This window comes from Phaseolus vulgaris, chromosome 6, assembly GCF_000499845.2.
Source record: "Phaseolus vulgaris cultivar G19833 chromosome 6, P. vulgaris v2.0, whole genome shotgun sequence".
Lineage (NCBI taxonomy): Eukaryota > Viridiplantae > Streptophyta > Magnoliopsida > Fabales > Fabaceae > Phaseolus > Phaseolus vulgaris.
In genome coordinates this window covers 17,706,843-17,727,372 of record NC_023754.2, presented here as the reverse complement: position 1 = coordinate 17,727,372, position 20,530 = coordinate 17,706,843, and the positions used below count along the sequence as shown (strand labels likewise).

Here is a 20,530-nt window from a genome sequence, read left to right as displayed (position 1 = left end):
TAATCTATAGTTAATATATATATTTATTCAAAACAGACCAACTTTATTGTGGTCCAACGGGCCAGAAGGACAAACTGAACCATAAAATAGATGTGGCTTCTTCCTGCACATCCATAGGTTCTTACTGTACCCATAAAATTTGTAATTCTTCCAAAAGTATTCTTATGTAACAAAATTGAAGTGTTTAAAGGTTTGGTTATGGCGATTTTTTTTTATATTTTTAATTATATAATTCAATTATTTTTTAGATTAAAAATTCTGGAATTAATTAAAATATATGTGCATCTTATAGATTAGTCAATTTAAAACTTGTTCCGAACCCAGTAAAATATTATGGATTAATATATTATAAATTGCATAATTCTAAAACTAATTTATGATTGTTTTGTAGATTGTGTTTTCCAGATTACATATCCATAATCTTTAAGTATTTTTAGAATAATTTTTAAATTATGTAATTTAAATTGTGTTTAAAAATAAATCACGTTCAAATGAATGACAAATGCAAAAAAGCTGTAAAATACAAATGAAAAACCAATATTTTCTACAAATGCAATATTACTGCACCACAAACGGTATAAAGAACCACTTAAAAAAACCTTCAACGAACACAAATGGAGTGCTAAAGACTGAGGGGTGCTGTGGAGAAAAAAATTTAGGATTTTTTAATATTTTTACTAAAAAATAACGTAGTTTCATTTGACGTATGCGATGCTAGAAATTATGGAGGTGTAGAAAGAAACAGTCTAAAACAGATAGGGACAAAAGAAATTTGGACCGATCCAACAACTCTTTAAACCCAAATCTAATTTAAGATTAATCAAATACTCCTGAATCATTTATCTATTATGGTTTTTTTTCTAAAACTGGTCAATTTTTTTATTTTCCCAAAATGGAAAAAAAAATTCTTAAAAGGAGTAATTAAAAAAAAATAAAAAATCACATAAACAATTTCTAATATTATAATTTAGAAATAAAATAAATAAAATCTTATTTCTGAAATACGATTTCATTATAAATGTTTTCTGTATTTTAATAAAAAATAATATATATTTTCCTATATTATAATATAAATATTAAAAATATATATAATAACTAATTTTTATATATGTGATATGTTTATAATATTTAAATATATATATTTTTAGTATTTAAAATTAAAAATAATATAAAAATAAATAAATTTAATTTATTATATAACAATTTTTATATATAATTAAAGAAAATTAAGTTTTTATTAAATATTTTTTAAACTAAATAAGTTTTCATAAAATATTTCATATATTTTAAATACTGTTGAATTTTATCCTATCTAAAATTAAGATTATTAGCCTATTTATGTAACATCGAATTTCATTCAAAATCTTACATAAAAAATCAAACTAACTAACAATTAATTATATACATAAAAAAATTAATTAACCTTTTTAAATAAAATTGAGCATATGAGTAATAATAGAATATAAACTTTTGAACATATCAAATAATAATAATAATAGAATATAAACATTTGAATTATTTTTGAACTTTTATGACAATAAGTTTTCAATTAGCATTCTCCATCTTAACTTTCCATTCCGTTGAGTTACTGGTTTACTTTAACATTTCAAATTTAGAATTTTACTAACTTAATTTTTCATTATAAATTAAATTTACTTTATCTAATTTCTTAAAATTATTACTTATATTATTTTATAATATTTTTTAATTTAAATAATAATAATAAATATTATAAATATATCACACATACGAATTCACGAATTCAGTTCATTATAATTTATATTATATCAGAAAACGTAATGTATATTAATTTATATTATAATATAAGAAAGATGAAATCTTATTTCACAAATACAATCTTAATTTTACTATTTTTTTAAACTTTATATATTAAAATATATTATGATATTAAGAAACGTAAAATACGATTTCTTTTTTATATTGTATTTCATATATACGATTTTTAAACTTTGATACAATTTTAATTTTAGTACTTTTTAAACTTTATATATTAAAATATATTACAATATTAGAAAACGTAAAATACGATTTCTTTTTTAAATTGTATTTCATATATACAATTTTTTAAATATGTGTATACAGTTGGCGATTTCTCTTTATTAATATCCTAGTTTCATTCCATGTTGTCGATTTACTAATTTCGAATATAATTTTGTTTTCCTATTTTTTGTAAAATAAAAACAAATTTACAGCAGTTTTGTAAAAAAACCTCTATTGTGCATCACCGCACCATAAACAACATAGCAAGCATAATCGGAATAAAAATAGTTCAATATTATACTTTCATTCTTGACAACTAAATCTAGAGAATAAATCTTTACGCCACAACATGAACAAAACAATACCCTTCGTTTAACTTCAATTGAACTTGCACAGGTCTCGTTCATACCTGCACAGAATATGACCAAAGTTTACAGGTATCCATGAAGTAAACATCACATGAAATTAGCAGAACAAGAAGTTTTACTCTAAAACACAATGTAATAGATCTAACAATTCTTCATCCTCCGAAACCGTAGAGAGTCCTTCCTTGTCTTTTGAGTGCATAAACAACATCCATAGCAGTAACAGTCTTCCTCCTAGCATGCTCAGTGTAGGTAACTGCATCACGAATTACATTCTCCAAGAAGATTTTGAGAACACCTCTGGTCTCCTCATATATCAAACCGCTGATCCTCTTGACGCCACCTCTTCTTGCCAACCTACGAATGGCAGGCTTGGTTATTCCCTGGATGTTATCGCGAAGCACCTTCCTGTGCCTCTTGGCACCTCCCTTGCCCAAACCCTTTCCACCTTTTCCACGACCTGACATTTTCTCAGTACAGTTTGGCTACTAACTCAGATTTAGGGATTTGTAGTTTTGAATTCAATTGCAATGATCATGGAGAGGAAATTGGGGGTATTTATTGGAGCGGGAAGAGAGAGCTGGCGTGCTTTTTGAAATCTAATCTCTGACGTTGGATTTTGAATTGATCGACGGTTACACTTTGTGATCCGTGGGACGATAACTCCACAAATAAGGACCGTCGATAAGTTATTTCAACGGTCAGATATTGTTTTATAACGCGTATGCGGATTGCGACTTTATTTTGGCGGAGTTTTGGTGGCGGCACTTTTTAGAACTTTTTAAAATAAAACAGAGTAGAAACTACCTTTATTCTGTATTTAATCAGTAATTATTACTCAGAAAATAAAAACTATTTTTTAGATTAAATTGTTTTCTTATAATGTTATAAATCTATTAAGTATATATGTAATAAATTATTTAATATTCTCTCAAAATGGGTTAATTGCACTCAATAAAACCAGCCCCACTTATAAATAATTTGGTCTTACCTTTGTTCACTTAATATTTAATTTTAAAAATATTAGTTCGTTCAATCTAACCCACCTTAAATAAGATAAATGAGTAAAATAACTTAAATTTAAAAGAATTATTTTGAAAAAACATTTTTAATATACTTAATAAATTGCAATATATAAAATTAAAACTCCATAATTAAAAATAGTATAATACATAATTCATAATAAATTATAAGTAAACATATCAGTTCACTTTTTAATTTTTAAAAACATCAAAATTTTAAGATTTCAACATTAATTTTATTAATCTTTTCACATAACATATATACATAATAGAATAAAGAATAAAATTTTTAAGTTAGTTTTATTTTTATAATGACATATTCATTATAAAAGTTCAATCTCCAGAAAATGAAAGAAATGACACTCACTAGCTCTTCACCTTCCTGCTTATATCTTCCATAACTTGGAAGGCAGACTTTTATTATTCTCTAATGGAGACTTCTGTGAATTTTAAATGAAATTATTTCTTAATTTTTATTTATAGTTATTTTTGTCTTTATATTTATATTTTAATTAGTTAACAATATAAATTACAAAAGTTTATTTAGTTTAGTAGTTTGATTCTATTTTTCATATAGTACAACTAAAAAGATATTTTTGTAAAATGCAAAGAACATTGTTTTAGAAACAGGCCTTTAGGAATATAAATTATTCATGTCATTTATTTATAGATTATAAATAGGTGTAATTTAAAGGTCTCGAAGAAAAGATTAAAGAATTCTGTGAACTTTTAATGATATTATTTCCTTAATTTTTATTTATTTTTGTCTTTATATTAAATTAGTTAACAATTTGAATTAGAAAAGTTTATTTAGTTTAGAAGTTTGAATATTTTTTCATAGAGTAGAACTAAAAAATTATTTTTGTAAAATGGAAAGAAAAACAATACTTTTGAAACAAGCCTTTAAGAATATATATTATTCATGTCATTTATTTATAGATTATAAATGGGTAATTTAATGGATCCTAACAAAGGTCTCAAAGAAAAGATTAAAGAATCCAATCCATGGCGTAAATATGAATTGGTGATATCATTGCACAAAATTCAAGTTCAGCCTTAGAATGCAGTCTAATGTATAAATGTATTCAGTTTCTTCTTTAGGAGTAGATTTTGTGTTCTCCACTATCAATTAAAGAAAGGTTGCAACAGTAATTCCAACAAAGAGAATGTTAATCCATATAATTTCAAAAGTTTCACATTATGTATCAGACGTAGTAAAACCAAACAAGTCCCTATTACAAAAATAGAACCCTAGAACTAGAAACATTCATAAGAATGGAACCATAGAAAAACAAAAGAAAGAACTGTTCAGCCTCCAAATCCGTAGAGAGTCCTTCCCTGCCTCTTGAGCGCATAAACAACATCCATTGCAGTTACAGTCTTCCTCCTTGCGTGCTCGGTGTAAGTCACTGCATCTCGAATCACATTCTCCAAGAATATCTTGAGCACACCTCTAGTTTCCTCATAGATCAAACCGCTGATTCTCTTGACGCCTCCTCTTCTAGCCAATCTACGAATTGCAGGTTTTGTGATGCCCTGAATGTTATCGCGGAGCACCTTTCTGTGCCTCTTGGCGCCTCCCTTTCCCAAACCCTTACCACCTTTTCCACGGCCAGACATTTTTCAAAGAACTTTCCAACAAACTCGAATTTAGGGATTTGAGGTTTCAGATTCAAAATGCAATGAAAGAGAAGAGGAAGATTGGGGTATTTATTGGAGCGGGAAGAGGGTGCTGGCGTGTTTTTGAAATCAGATCTCTACCGTTGGATTTAGGAGTAATCGACGGTTGTTCTTCATGATCCGTGGACTAATAAATGAACATTTAAGAAACGTTGATGAGAAAGTTTCTACGGTCAGATATTGTTTTGTAACCAGGTGCGGATTAGGACTAGTTTCGGTTGCTGCTCCTTTCTCTTATGTAACAAGGGTAGTTTTGCCATTTACTACTCGATGTAAGAGAAAATAAGTTTGGTATAAGAAAAAAAAAACCTCGACACATTTGTTAAAGAAATTGAATAAACCTAAGAAAAAAATCCTCATAAATCTAATTTAAAACAAAACAATTGAAATATTAATTTATTTTATATCAATAAATTTCTGAAATTCCATAATTGTTCTTCATTACAGAAAATCTGGAATTGAAAAAAAAATAGAAAAAGAAATCCATGATAAAGTTTCTGTAGTACAAAATTTAGTACAAATTCATTCTTATATTTTAAAAAATTAATCAATTTACCTTTTATTTTGTTATAATTAATAATAATATTTTTATATAAAATAATTATTTTATATAAATAATTCTATTTATTTTTATTATAAATATTTTTATTTATGTATTTTTAATAATATTATTAACTATTTGATATAAATAAAATAAAATAAAAATAATAATTAATAATAATATTATTATATAATAAGTTTATTTAATTATTATTAATTCATTTGATTTATATTCATTATTTTTATTCCTAAAATTGTTTAAATTAATATTATTATTTTATAAATTAATTCTAAATATTATTCTTATTTTAATATTTAAATATTCATATTATCAATATTAATATATTTTTTATTACTATAACATATATATAAATATATTTCTAATATTGTTATATTATATAATTAAATTATATTATTATAATTAATTACTTTAATAACTATTATAAAATTTAAATATCATAATCGATTAAGTTAACATATGTATGACATAGAATTTATATCCATAACCGAATATTTTAATTTTATAATAATTGTATTTATACTTTTATAATTTAATTGTATTTTTTATGTTTTATTATATGTGTAGTATAATTTTAAAAAATATAAATATGAAATGTGAATAATTTATATTAAATATTGTGAATAAAATATGAGGGTATATAAGTCATATTATATATTTATATATTTGTGTAAGATTTTTTCTCGTTTCTTCTTCATTTATCTACAACTTCTCCCGCACTTTTTCGCCCTCCCACCCTTTCCCATCTCCTAATTCAAATAGGGGGTGCACCCTTGCTTCCATATGTATGAACAGTGTACCCCATAATCCAAACATGTTGTTATTATCCTTTCAAGGATTGTTCGGTTTGTCGGGGAAAGGTTGTGACCAATGTTGAGTGTCACTATTGTCATAGGCTATTTTGTGCAAGTACTTGGCATGGAACTATGAGGAATTTCAAATGAATAGAGATCATAGAGATTGGATAACATGTTTTTCAAGTTGCACAAAGAGAAAAATTGCCAAAAATGACAGAATTATATGAGAATAAAATATCGATGTATAAACGAATCTCTTATGCTTTGTTTGGATTAAGAGGGAATTTGTGGAAAGAGAATGATGTAAATTTGTGAGAATTATAGATGATGTGTGATGATGTATGAGATTGTTTAGATTGATTGATGATAAACTGGATTTGTGATGATACTTTATTGAAATTTGTGAGTGATGTGGTAGTTGAAAGGAAATTTATAAATTATTTTAAATGTGTAAAATGTAAGTTTACAAATTTATATTTCTTATTAAAAAATATTTGAATAATGAATTATGATATTTTTTTTATATTTGACTTAATTAAATTTTTTTAATATATAATATTCATAATTTTGTGTTAAATTGAAAAAAAATATTAAATATATTAAAATCAGTGAAAATAATATTTATTATTGTATATTTTTGTTATTTTATATAACTATATATGTTTTGTTGATATTATAATTTTATTTTACTATTTTCATTATTTATAATTACATGTTGTTACTAATGGTATAATTAATTATTTTTAAATTTGATAAATAAATTTATTTAATGTTTATTTTTGTATATTGTATATATATATATATATAATTATGTTTTTGGAAATGCATGCACATGGATATTTTGGTCAAATACAGTAAACTTACGTGAAATTATTGTCAATCTCTTCATTTGTGTGAATAATAAAAAAAATGGTCTCACTCTCTCCCTCGTCCTCTCTCTCACTCTCAAAATCACTGAAACAAACATAAAAAGTTCTCACTCGTCTCTCCCTCCTCATTACACTGGAAACAAACACAGTAATACTTGACTTCTCAGACAATAATAGAGTTAACGTTACCCATAACTTCTCATGCAACAACAAAGCTTAAGTTCCATGTACATGAAAAAGCAGAACTATGAAATTTGTTATAGAGAATTTCTATGAGACATATAGGTTTGTGATTCAAGATACCTGGTGATCTCGTCTACTAATAATACATTTTGGCCAAACTATTTGTCAATAGAGAGAAAAGGAAGGCAAGTCATTCTTAAGGTGAAGATAAATCAACATTATTGAAATAAGTATTTTTGAATTGTACTATCAAATATAAATTAAAAATCATATTATCATTTGTATATTTTAGTTTAGAGATATTCCTTTAGGTTAGTTTAGCCAGAAACAGTGGTTTCTAGTTTAGTTGTTGTTCTTCCTTGATCAAGTCATATTCTTTCTCTTATATACAATAGTGTTCTCCCCCCTTCTCCTTGTATTTGTTATTGTTTTGAGTTTTATTTCCAAATTAATTATTGTCCCACATATACAATCAGTCTTCGTAACGCCCTGTCATCTTTATGAAAAGTAGATAAGATATTTTTTCATTACTCTAAAGATCAACATTAAGATCGTTTCGCCACATGATTTAGGTCGATCCATGACCTCACAGCTCCCTAGCCTCAGGTGTAAGCCAAAGAGGCTAATAAGTTCACAACCATTAACTCCAGAGATCAACAATAAGAATGTTTTACTACATGATTGGGCTCAGTCCATGACCTCACAACCCCCTAGCCTTAGGCATAAGCCAATGAGGCTAATTAGTTCATAAATATTAACTCCATAGATCAACATTAAAACTATTTCACCACATGATTAGGCTCGGTCCATGACCTCACAGTCTCCTAACCTCAGGCGTAAGCCAATGAGACCAATAAGTTCATAATCATTAACTCCAAAGATCAATATTAAGACCATTTCACCACATGATTAGGCTTGCCCCATGACCTCACAGACCCCAAGCCTCTGGCATAAGCCAATGAGGTTGATAAGTTCATAAACCATTAACTTCAGAAATTGATATTAGAGTTTATGGTGGAGATAATACTCTCAAGATTCAAAGTCTTGCCCAAAATTTTTCATGGTCCGATGTCTTATTCGGGTTGGAACAAGTTATCCATTTTGCTCGGTCCGAAGTAGATTGTGATAAGAAGCGAATGAAAGAAATGCAACAAGAGTTAGAACAAGTTTGTCAACAACTTGGCAATTGGAATCCAAACTATATGAGACATCTCAAGATCAAGACGATGTATATTTTAAACTTCAATGTACTTAGAAGACTATACGAAGCACCAAAATGAGCATCGAGCATATAAAGTTGCTTAGGATACTATTGAGAGCATGCTTCACAACAAAGTTCATACTTCACAACAAAGTTCATACTTTGTGCTTTAGAGGCTGCTAAAGATGAGATCGTCTGAGGCTTTGTGGATGGTTTTAGTGTTGTACTTGAACAATTTCAAGCAATTTATCCAGACCTCGATACTTCTTTTTTCGATCCTTTCAAAATTGTGGTGGATGGTAAAATCATTGATGAATAGCCGAAACATGTCCCTATTTTGTTTACTTTCCTAACTTATTCTAGTATTTTGATAAACTCACACTATTATTGAACTGGAGTTTTACTTATATTTTGAAAATGCATTATGTAAGATTGAACTAATAATTATATTTCTCTTCATATATTAACTAGTTTCTATTTATGTAGATTTTGAATGTATTAGCATTTATCTGTCACATATTGACTAGTCTATACATCATTCTCCCTTGTATACTTTCCCAGTACTCCATACAAACATCTATCACATGATGCTTAAATAATTAAACAATCATAATAAAAACCAAAATAAAATGAAACAACATTTTCTAATATAATGTGCTTCTTATTCATCAAACGACCTCTTTAACATTCAAACGTAAATATAGATTTAAATCCTACATGTAGATTCAATTGTATCAATTTTTCGTATGAAATTAGGTATAAAAATCCTAAAGTTTTATGAAGCACCAATATCAAATCACAATATCAATTAAAATGAAACATATTCTTATGTATGTACAATTTTAACAATTATCACATGACTTTGACTTTCGATAGTGGATCGAGCTTAGGCTCGACATTTTTTTTAATTGCAATGTATGTTAATTTTAGACCGAGTAAGATCTTGCTCGATACCATGTCAAGTTAAGACTTGTTCATGGTTTTTATTTCTCTGATAATGGAACAAGTTTGAGCTCGACATTTCCTTCACCTACAATGTATGTCTTAATTTAAAACTCACAAATTGAACCGAGCAAGAACTTTACACCATGCCAAGTTAAAACTTGTGCATGGTTTTTATTTATCTAATAATGGAACAAGTTTGAGTTTGGCATTTCCTTCACCTGCAATTTATGTGTTAATTTAAATTAAACACTGTATCGCGCAAGAGCTCGACACCATGCCAAGTTAAGACTTATGCATGGTTTTTCTTCACGTCAAGTTAAGACTTGTAAGTGACCTTCAATAAATTGGACCGAATGAAATCGCCATCATACCAAGTTAAGACTTGTGCATGATTTTTCTTCACATCAAGTTAAGACTTGTACGTGACCTTCAATAAATTTGATCAAATGAGGTTGACACCATACCAAGTTAAGACTCGTGCATGGTTTTTCTTGACGTCAAATTAAGATTTATATGTGGTCTTCAATAAAATGGATCGAACGAGGTCGACATCATACCAAGTTAAGACTTGTGCATGATTTTTCTCCACGTCAAGTTAAGAAATGTAAGTGACCTTCAATAAATTGGACCGAACGAGGTTGGCAACATACCAAGTTAAGACTTGTGCATAGTTTTTCTTCACGTCAAGTTAAGAACTGTACGTGACCTTCAACAAATTGAACCGAACAAGGTCGACATCATACCAAGTTAAGACTTGTGCACGGTTTTTCTTCACGTCAAGTTAAGACATGTGTGTAGTCTTCAATAAATTGGACCGAACGAGGTCGACACCATATCAAGTTAAGACTCATGCATGGTTTTTCTTCTAATATGTAATTGATAACTTTAACATAATATGTTAAGATGCATAAAAATATACTGTAATTCATAAAAAACAATCGTTGATTACAACTTATAAACAAACTGAAATAATAAGTTTCGAAATTAATTACAATTTCAACTATAATAAAAATGAAGGTTAATTATATTTCATGTTCTCGGTATAAAACTTTTATCTAAAGTTTTACTTGCTTTTCAATGTTTGAAAAGACCTTGATTGCAGCGAGTCGTGATGGAAGCCAAACTGACCAAATTGAGATGAAGATGTTTGGGCGAAAAAGTTGTTTGTAAAATCACAACAACATTTACAATGGAAATGGACATGCTACCAATATTATCGAGATTAGTCTTTCCATTTTATAGTGTAGAGTATATTCACTTTTACTTTTACATATTATTATTTTGTTAAAAATTTATATATTTTAAATATTCACTCAAATAAAGAAATACATTATGCACAATAACTATATATAATCATGCCATGTTGTTGGTACTGTGGTTGGAGACATGTGGTTTTTTTTTTTTTTTTTTTTTTTATCTTAGTACATTGCATTTATCTTACTAAATTTTTGGCTTAAGGGGAATGTAAAGTACTTTGAGTGAGATAGATTTAATGATGAATGATTCATTTGCAACTTAAAGGTAAATGGTGAACAATGATGGAGCATTAAAGTTCCAATTCTATTATCGTCAAGAACTTTATACCAATGTCAATTTCCCAAGATATTTCATTTTTATTTTAAGCAATGGTAGATTTACCCCCTGTTTGCTTCCATGGATGTACTATTCAAGAGGAAGGATGTGAGTGGATATCCATGGTTTGGATCAAGGGATGTGCAGGGAAGTGAAGGAGAGGATATACCTGTGAATAGTAAATATCATCTCCCCTCAAAATGAAAAGATGTAGAGGAAAAGTCATGTCAGCATCCCTTATTTCCAAATTTACCCTCATTTGAATGTATCACAATGCTTCATTTGAATGTATTAGTATTTTAAAAAAGTTATTGTACAATGTTTAAATATATATATATATATATATATATAATATTTTGTACCGGTAGACACCGGACGGACTTGGCCGACCGACTGAATGCATAATAAATGCAGGGGCATTTATGTGACAAGCTAAGGTGGTTAAGATATACCTCCGAAAAATAAGGAATACATGTTTAGAGAAGATATGTTCTCCGGGTATTCCGGGGCACGACTGACAAGACTCATCCATAACCATTCTGAGCCCAAGGGACAGAAAGCCCATTAGACAATTCTATAAATACTGTACTCAAGCCAAAGAAAGGTACGCTTTCATCCACTTACTGAATCACACTTAGAATCTCTCACTTACTTGAGCGTCGGAGTGCCTTCGCAGGTACCCTCCCCCGCCCGACCGAAGGAGACACCAAGAAGGAACGACCGACGAAGGAGAAGAAGATCGACACGTCAGCAATTATACTACGTCAACCGATCAATTTTTGAGGTATAATGGTTGCAACGAGGAACAACAACGACGCTATGGCAGAACAGATGACTATGATTCAAACCCTCTAAACTCAGATGGAGGAATTGCGGCAAAAGGAGATTGAAGATCATCGCCAACACGAAGAGGATAGACGCCGTCAAGAGGAAGAAATTGCCTTATTAAGAGAGCAGAATGCACAACTCCAGCGACAGGTTGATAATCCCGAACGAGAAGGCCAATCTCATACGGCCGACCGAACCGCCTCTCGCATACCTACACCGGCCGACACCAATCCTGCTTCCAGAACTGAAATAGCCGAAAGAAAATTAAGTAAAAGGGGTCATCCTTTTACAGACGAAATCATCACCACACCGCTTCCTAAAAAATGGAGAGGTCTCGCCATCAAACTCTATGACGGCCCGACCGACCCAGACGAGCATTTGAATGTTTACAAGACGCAAATGACTTTCTATACCACAGATAACAATGTGTGGTGTAAAGTATTCCCCACGTCGCTTCAGGGAGAACCTCTTACCTGGTTTACAGAGCTGCCTCCGAATTCCATTGGCGACTTTGACGTCTTAGCCGCAAAATTCTTTACTCAATATGCCACCAGCCGACCGCATCACATGTCCTCCATGTCTCTCCTAGCGGTACAACAAGAAAAAGGTGAATCTCTCAGAACCTTTTTAGATAGGTTCAACAAAGCATGTATGAATATCCGAGGGCTTAAACAGGAAGTTGCATTACACCATTTGGTTTCGGCCATCCGGCCAAGCCGTTTTACCGAAAGTCTCATCAAGAAGCCACCTTAAGACATGGAAGACCTTCGAACTCGAGCAACCAAATTCATGCAAATCGAGGAACACATTGATTATCACCAACAGTTCAAAGCCGTCGGATCCGGAATCCTCAAAGACCGAACCCCGAGCAAAGAAAGAGAAATCGAGACCGAACGAACCGTTCGAACCACTCCAAGGTCCGACCGGAACAGAGGAGGCCGAATCCCCAGGTTTAACAGTTACACCCCTTTAACTGTTCCGAGGGGACGAGCCCTAGATGAAGTACTACAAACGGATTTAATTCCGACACTAAAACGATATCAAACACCACCGAATGCAGATACTGCTAAGCATTGCCAGTACCATCGTAATTTCGGCCACACGACCGAGGGATGTCAAGCGTTGAAGGAAAAAATCGAAGAGCTCATCCAGGCTGGCCATTTGCGGCAGTTCGTCAAGAAGACAAGGAATTCAAGATCCCCACCACGAAGTACCGATCGTCCATCCCGTGGTGACGACCGGTCATACTGTAATGATTACAAACGCCAAACTAACCATAGCCAGGCTTCGCGAAAACTCAGTGAAAGCCCCGTTCGGCGTACACGCGCCCGCAACACAAGTCCCGACCGAAACGCCCGCCCTCGTCAACGAGTACGCGAGGTCATCAATATGATTGTTGGACCCGTTACCTTGGGCGAACCAAACCACGAAACAAATTACATAGCCGGAGGCTTTGCTGGTGGCGGGTGCTCAAATTCCGCCCGTAAGAAACATCTCCGGGACATTCAGTCCGCTCATGCTACTACGAGAAGGCGCTCACACATACCTCCAATCACTTTCATTGATGACGACTTCACAGCCATAGATCCAGCCCAAGACGACCCTATAGTAATCACTGTGGAAATTGACAAGTTCGCAATTGCCAAGACTTTGGTAGACCAAGGTAGCTCGGTCGATATATTATACTGGGAAATCTTCAAGAAAATGCGCATCCCAGAAGCAGATATTCAACCCTATAACGAACAAATTGTAGGGTTCTCAGGTGAACGGGTCGACACTAAGGGGTATATAGACTTGTATAAATGTTTTTTTTGTTATGTTTATATTAATATATTTCTATATATAGTTATTATGTTTATGAGTTATAATTTATTTTTTTATAAATTTGTATAAATTTTTTTTCTATTGTTAATTACGTTATATTTTTGTTGTTGTAGTATTTTTTATTTTTCATTTTTAGAGGGTTTTTAATATTAAAAAATAATATTATTTTATTTATATAAGATTTGATTTATTTTTCTATTTTATTACTTGAAGTTCTGTTTTTATTTAATTTGTTGAATACATATTTTTTTTCTAATTATAGTTTTTATATTATACATATTTACATTTAACATATATTTTTTTAATTATAATTTTTAAATCTACGAAATATGTGAAAGTTTTTCATTTTTAAACAAAAACAACTCATTTTATTATTAATTTTTTTAATAGGCAAGGGTTAATCTGTAAAGTAACATTTCACACCTTTAAAAAAAATTAAAATTCTCTCATAACCATCACATCACTCACAAACTCCCATAAACTTTCCTCACACATCCACTCTAACATACCTCAATCCAAACACCCTCATTTTCCTCACACATCCACTCCCTCAAATCTTCACACATCCTCTGCCTAATCCAAACAGAGCCTTAATGATAAATGATTCATTTGCAACTTAATTCCAGTGGAAAAATGAAAAATAAAATATCACTCGCTAAGAGAAATTACTTTTATTATGTCATCAAAGACATATCTTTGTAAACATTATTTTTTTTAAAATTTTCTTAATTGGTTAATTATGATTAGTTATTTTTTAACATTTTATATTATAAGATGAGGGACTAAATTAATGTTTTAAAGCCTAAGTTGTATAGGACTAAACTCATGCTTTTTCTAAATCCTATTAATAACAAGAACCAACATATACTAATATTATTGTCCATCCAATGTTTGGTGTGAAACTGAATTTTAAAATATTATTAATTTAATTTAATTTTATATTTAATTAAAATAAAAATTAAATTGAATAATCAGTTTTTATATTTGATTTTATTAACAGTTTTACATATTATTTAATTTGATTTTTTTTTTCAAATCAAACTGATTTATTAATAATTTTAAATTTTTAGTATGATTTTTAACATAAATATTATAAAATTAGTGAAAACACAAGTGTGACAATGTCTGTATCTATATTTTTATTTTATTTTCATAAATTTATATGTAGCTACACAAGTGTAGTGTTGTCAAATAATACAGATACACATTGTCAAATATTATAGAATACAAATATATTGTCAAATATTATAGAATACAAATACACATAAGTTTATGAAAAAAATTAAAAAATATAAATACACATAAATTTATATTTTATTGAAATAAATATCAATATACATATAATAATAATAAAAATATAAATATAAAAAATGCGGATACACATCCGCTAGTCATAATAATAAAAATTCTAACATGATAAAATTTTTTTTTTAGTGTAATGTCATGAGAATTAAGTTTGACTCTTTTTCAGTAATAAAATGTTAATAATAATAAAAATGTTAATAAATAGTAAATAATATGTTTATATTTTTTAAATATACAAAATAATTGTTTTTATTTCTATCTCCTGAATAATAATAATAATTTTTAATAAATAATAAAAAATATTATGTCTATATTTTTTAAGTATAGAAAATAATTTTCTTTCTTTGTCATTTTGTTACGTTGGGTCATTTTCAGTTGCGTATGGATAAAAGTTGTTAATTAAATAATTTAATTTTTTTTTACCCATACAAAATACATATTTAAGACAATATAAAAAATAGATATAAAGTATTTTTTTGGTAATAATATAACTATGTATATATATATAATATAAATAATAAATCAGTTTGAAATCTACATCATATTTTATTCTCTTATAAGAAGTATGTCTACATTTTTAATTACATAAAGTTAAATTTGTGTTCGTTGTGTTTTTAATTGTTTTCAATGCCTTTTTCCACCAACGTATTTAAGAAAATATAAAATATGAATGTAGTAAGTTATTTTTTTTAATAATAAAACTAAAAAAAAATATAATATAAATATTAAATTAGTTCTGAAATCAATATCGTATTTTATTCTTTTATACGAAATATGTCTACATTTTCTAATATATAAAGTAAAATAAATAATTTTATTTTTATGTTTTTAATTATTTTTATGTTTTTAATTATTTTCGAATGCTTTTACTCACTAGAACTTTTTAAAGTTGAGAGTCGAAAAATAAAATAAAATATTTTTGTGGTAGTTATAATTGATTTAATAATACATGTTTTTAAAATACTCGAATAAGGTAATTGACATGTAAAAATATTTGAAAAAGATGAAGATAAATCATAAGTTGTGCATAATACACTTTTTTGTGCATGATGTGGTTGTTAGAAAGATGAATAAAAATGCTTTTTGTGCATTGTCTGTTTTTTTTTTTATATATAAAGCATATGCTCTTCGTTTGTGTGTAGAACGGTTCAAAAATACTTATTTCACAATAATAATAATTTACTTTCATTTTAATAATCATTTGAATTTTCCACGGATTGGAGGTGCAAGAGGAAATGAAGTAGGTGCCGTAAGAAAAAGGAAAGACTGTTTGTTAAATTGAATAAGCCCAACAAAAATCCTTAAATGATTTTTAATAAATCTAATTAAAAACACTTCAATAGTATATTGATGTTACTGATCAACCTTACTCAAAACATTAATATAAATTTTTGAATTAATTTTTAAAATAATTATTTAATAAGAGGAGTAAATTTGTTTGTTGCTCTTTATTTTTATTTTTTTTAAGTAAGTAATCTGTTATTAAAATAGTAGTTCTTAAAGTTGTTATATTTTAGAGAGGGTGTTGTGAATTTTGAATTGGAGTACTTTATTTCTGTTGTTAACCTAGTCAATGAACCAATATTTATGAAACAGACTTGCAGCTGATTTTCAGTATTATATATTCATTAATATCAGGATCTCAACAAGATCCAAATTCACACTCCATAATGAGTAATGGTAATTCCTCCAAGAACCTGAGGAATGGTAGTTGCTCCAAGAACCTGAGGAATGGTAGTTGCTCCAAGAACCTGAGGAATGGTAATTGCTCCAAGAACATTCCTTGTTATATATGTTTTGATGACAAGGCAGACACACATTTCTTGGATGGCATTTGTAAGTTTAGAGATCACGCATTTTGCAGTTACTGCATATCCAAGTATGTGGGAAGTGAAATAAACAAAAGTGTTCACGATGTGAAATGTCCATACCCTGAATGTTCTGTGGTATTGAAACCTCAATTTCTGCGTACCATTTTGCCCAGTGAAGTTGTTGAAAAATGGGAATCTCGGAGATGTGAGTATTCGATTGTTGGGTCGCAAAGGACTTACTGCCCCTTCAAGGATTGTTCAGGTCTGTTGGTGAATGAATCAGAAAAGGTTGTGACCAGTGCTGAGTGTCCCTATTGTCATAGGCTATTTTGTGCACAGTGTAGGGTTCCTTGGCATGGAAATATGAGTTGTGGGGAGTTTCAAAGGAAAAATAAAGACCCGGATGCCAAGTTTTTCAAGTTGGCCAAAGAGAAAAATTGGCAGAAATGTGTTGAGTGCAGTATGTATGTTCAGAAACTTGATGGATGTGAACACGTGACTTGCAGGTACTGTTACTCACCACTGATTTTCACATTAAATTTTGTGTTTCTGGGTGATAAAGTAGGTTTATGATTGCTGATAAGATAAGCAATGGTTTTTGTTTGCATTATTTGTATATATATATGAAAGGAAATGAGATTGTGTTTCAGGTGTGGATACCAGTTCTGCTACATTTGTGGAAAGACATGGGACTATGGTCATGAATGCAAGAGTAATTCGATTCTGGAGCGGATACAATCCGCATATTATTCATATACAAGGTGAACAGGTTTGTTTGTTTTTTGAATAAGGAATTTGTACATAAGAGAGAAGAGAAGAATTATGAGCTGGAGAAATGGACCATCTTCTGGTAGATTTCCAATAATTCTTTGTTTGATCTCTTTCTTGTTTTGTTTTTTTATGTTATCTTCTTTCTCTTGTGCTTATTCAAATTAGACATGATCTCTATGCAAGTCTCATTGTTTGGGCCTTTCTTTTTCCAATGTTTTTGCTTATCTTAATGTAACCATCTCACTTTGGTTAACTTTATATTCCTCCATCCACTTCAATTTGTTTGTTATTTACTTTTGCTTCAGTGCCATACTAATTTTTTCTTCTTAGTTCTCAAAATGTGTGTCAAAATTAGAAAACTAATATGTTTTTGCTTTGCGTATAATAGTTGGAATTGAATTGTGAGGATTTTTAGTTTATTTTTATAATATAGGTAATTTAATTTTAATAAATTTAATTCGTAAAATTAAATATAATAAAGAATAAAAGAAAATGATAAAATGTATAAGAAAAGAAATTAAGACATCTTTTTTATATTCACTCTCATCAATTGTTCAACTTTTTACTCTCTTTATTAAAAACATAAATTAATTGTTTCTTCTCAATTTTCACATGTTATGTTCCGTGTTAAGAAAGAAAGAAAAAACACAAATTCATTATTTGTAACAATATCTTATTATAAAATAACTCATTTTTTTACTTTTTTTTTCCATTTATGGAAAAAGGTAACTCTCTCTTGACCAATGAAAATTTCATGGTAGAGTATTTTTTATACATATTTTTACTATCTCTCATAAAAAATAATTTTATTTTATTTGTGAAAAATGTTTGGAATATAAGAATTTGAATAATTATTTTTCACTTTTCACATTCTAACTAATTTAAGTGTTGTTTTTTAAAATGTACTTTTTATTAAATTATTTTGGCACCCTAATTATCGTGTATTCAAAATATATTTATTTATTATTTAAAGAATATAAATCTCTTTTTGTTTCTTAATATATTGAAGATATTCCATATTATATGTTTTGGATAGATTTTAAAATAGTGCATCCATAAATACATTCTAAATTTAAAGGTCTTTGTTATTCATATTCTTTCACTTCTCAACTTTTGATCGTAAGTTAACAAAAACAAGTATAGATTATATATGTATTTTAACTTTCATGTGTATTTTATTAAACGATTTTTTTTTCCAACGTTTTTATCTTCATTTATTTTTTACCTTAGCAATTGAAAACTACAGTTATATGATTTTCAAAACATTTCATTTCCAATTGCCACTTTATATTATTGTACCTCAACTTCATATGTAAATCACTTATTTTGGTCACAAAACAGTTTAAGATTGAGATTTAACGATTACAATAAATTCACAGTAACAGCACCAATAAATTCGCAATAACAGTAGCAATAAAATAAATAACATGATTCTTTCTTTTACTACACATTTTTATTTGCTATAAAATAAATTACAACAGAATCAAACATATTTAAGACTACAAAATAATAAACTATAGAAGAGACAAATTTCTCTTGCAATTTTAATAAATTAATAAATTAGATAAATGACAGACTTTCCTTATAAAAATAATAAACTCCAAAAAAGATTTATCTTACAAAAATAACAAACTCCACAAAAGACTTTCCTTACAGAAATAATAAACTCCGTAAAAATACTTCCTTACAAAAAATAATAAACTCCATAAAATACCTCCTTACCTTATTTTTAATATTTGAACTATAATTTGTATAACTTTTTTTTTTTTTATCAAGTTCTATTTTTTTCCTCTATTCCTCTATTTTCCTTTAACCTCTTCTCTTGTTTTTAAAAATAGTATATCTAAAATAATTATGAAGTGAATTTACTATTTATCTTTCTAATAAGAAAATTATAGTTTATTATTATCATTGAACTGGTTGAGCGAATCATGTTACTCGATATTAGAGACTGTCACATAAAATTAATGCATCAATGTAAAATAAAGAGATACGTGATAAATTAGGTAATGTTATTTAATAGTTCATTACAAACACTATAAATAAGCATAATTATACAAAAATGTACATTTTTATCAATATATTATCCACTCTCACTTACTTGATCGTTGTGAGATAATCTTTTGCAACTCCACTTTTGTTCAGAGCAGGTATTAGGCCTTATACAAATACAATTATTATGCCTATTAATTGTTATTGATATTTTGGAGGTTAAATTTAAGATATTTTAGTACAAAAATAAGTTAAAAAAAATACTTTTAAAATGAAGGAAAAATTAAAATTAAAAATATTTGAATGGGAGACATCATCTTTATATTTATAAAAATCGTAATATACTTCGTTGAAAGTGTAACATCCCTATATTTTCTCACATCTAATAACCAAAATCTGTATGAAATATTAAAATAAATATATAAACATAATACAAATATGTTTACAACTCTTTCATATAATGCTTCAAAACATGTTTCTCTTCATAAGATTTTAAATATTTACATAAAATTAAAACAATTATTAAAAAAGAAAATAAATCATTTTCATAATCCAAACTTCTCACCGAGGAGATCTGACATCTGTAACGTCATATGCTCACGTGTAAATTCATGATCATCATAAATTAAAGAAAACAACACAAAACAAAGAAAATGGTAAGCAATATATTTTTTTAAAACATTGTAATATAAATATAACTTTAAACATCTACATAAAACCATCAATATTCATGCATTTCACATAATCATCAAGTGTCTATCAAAATTCACAATTCATCATTTTCATGTCAAACTTCTACTGACTC

At 28.5% G+C, this 20,530-nt stretch overlaps 2 protein-coding genes across 2 annotated transcripts; both read right to left on the bottom strand.

The window, feature by feature from the left end:
- Positions 1-2,351: 2,351 nt before the first annotated feature.
- On the bottom strand, positions 2,352-2,913 carry LOC137831462 (histone H4). The gene is made up of 2 exons (XM_068639146.1): positions 2,489-2,913; positions 2,352-2,410 (listed from the first exon to the last, which is right to left on the bottom strand). The coding sequence occupies exon 1, from the start codon at positions 2,831-2,833 to the stop codon at positions 2,522-2,524; it is 312 nt and encodes a 103-aa protein (XP_068495247.1). The 5' UTR covers positions 2,834-2,913; the 3' UTR covers positions 2,352-2,410; positions 2,489-2,521.
- A 1,627-nt stretch (positions 2,914-4,540) lies between these two features.
- LOC137831455 (histone H4) lies at positions 4,541-5,066 on the bottom strand. The gene has a single exon (XM_068639137.1). The coding sequence runs from the start codon at positions 5,006-5,008 to the stop codon at positions 4,697-4,699; it is 312 nt and encodes a 103-aa protein (XP_068495238.1). The 5' UTR covers positions 5,009-5,066; the 3' UTR covers positions 4,541-4,696.
- Between the last annotated feature and the right edge of the window lie 15,464 nt (positions 5,067-20,530).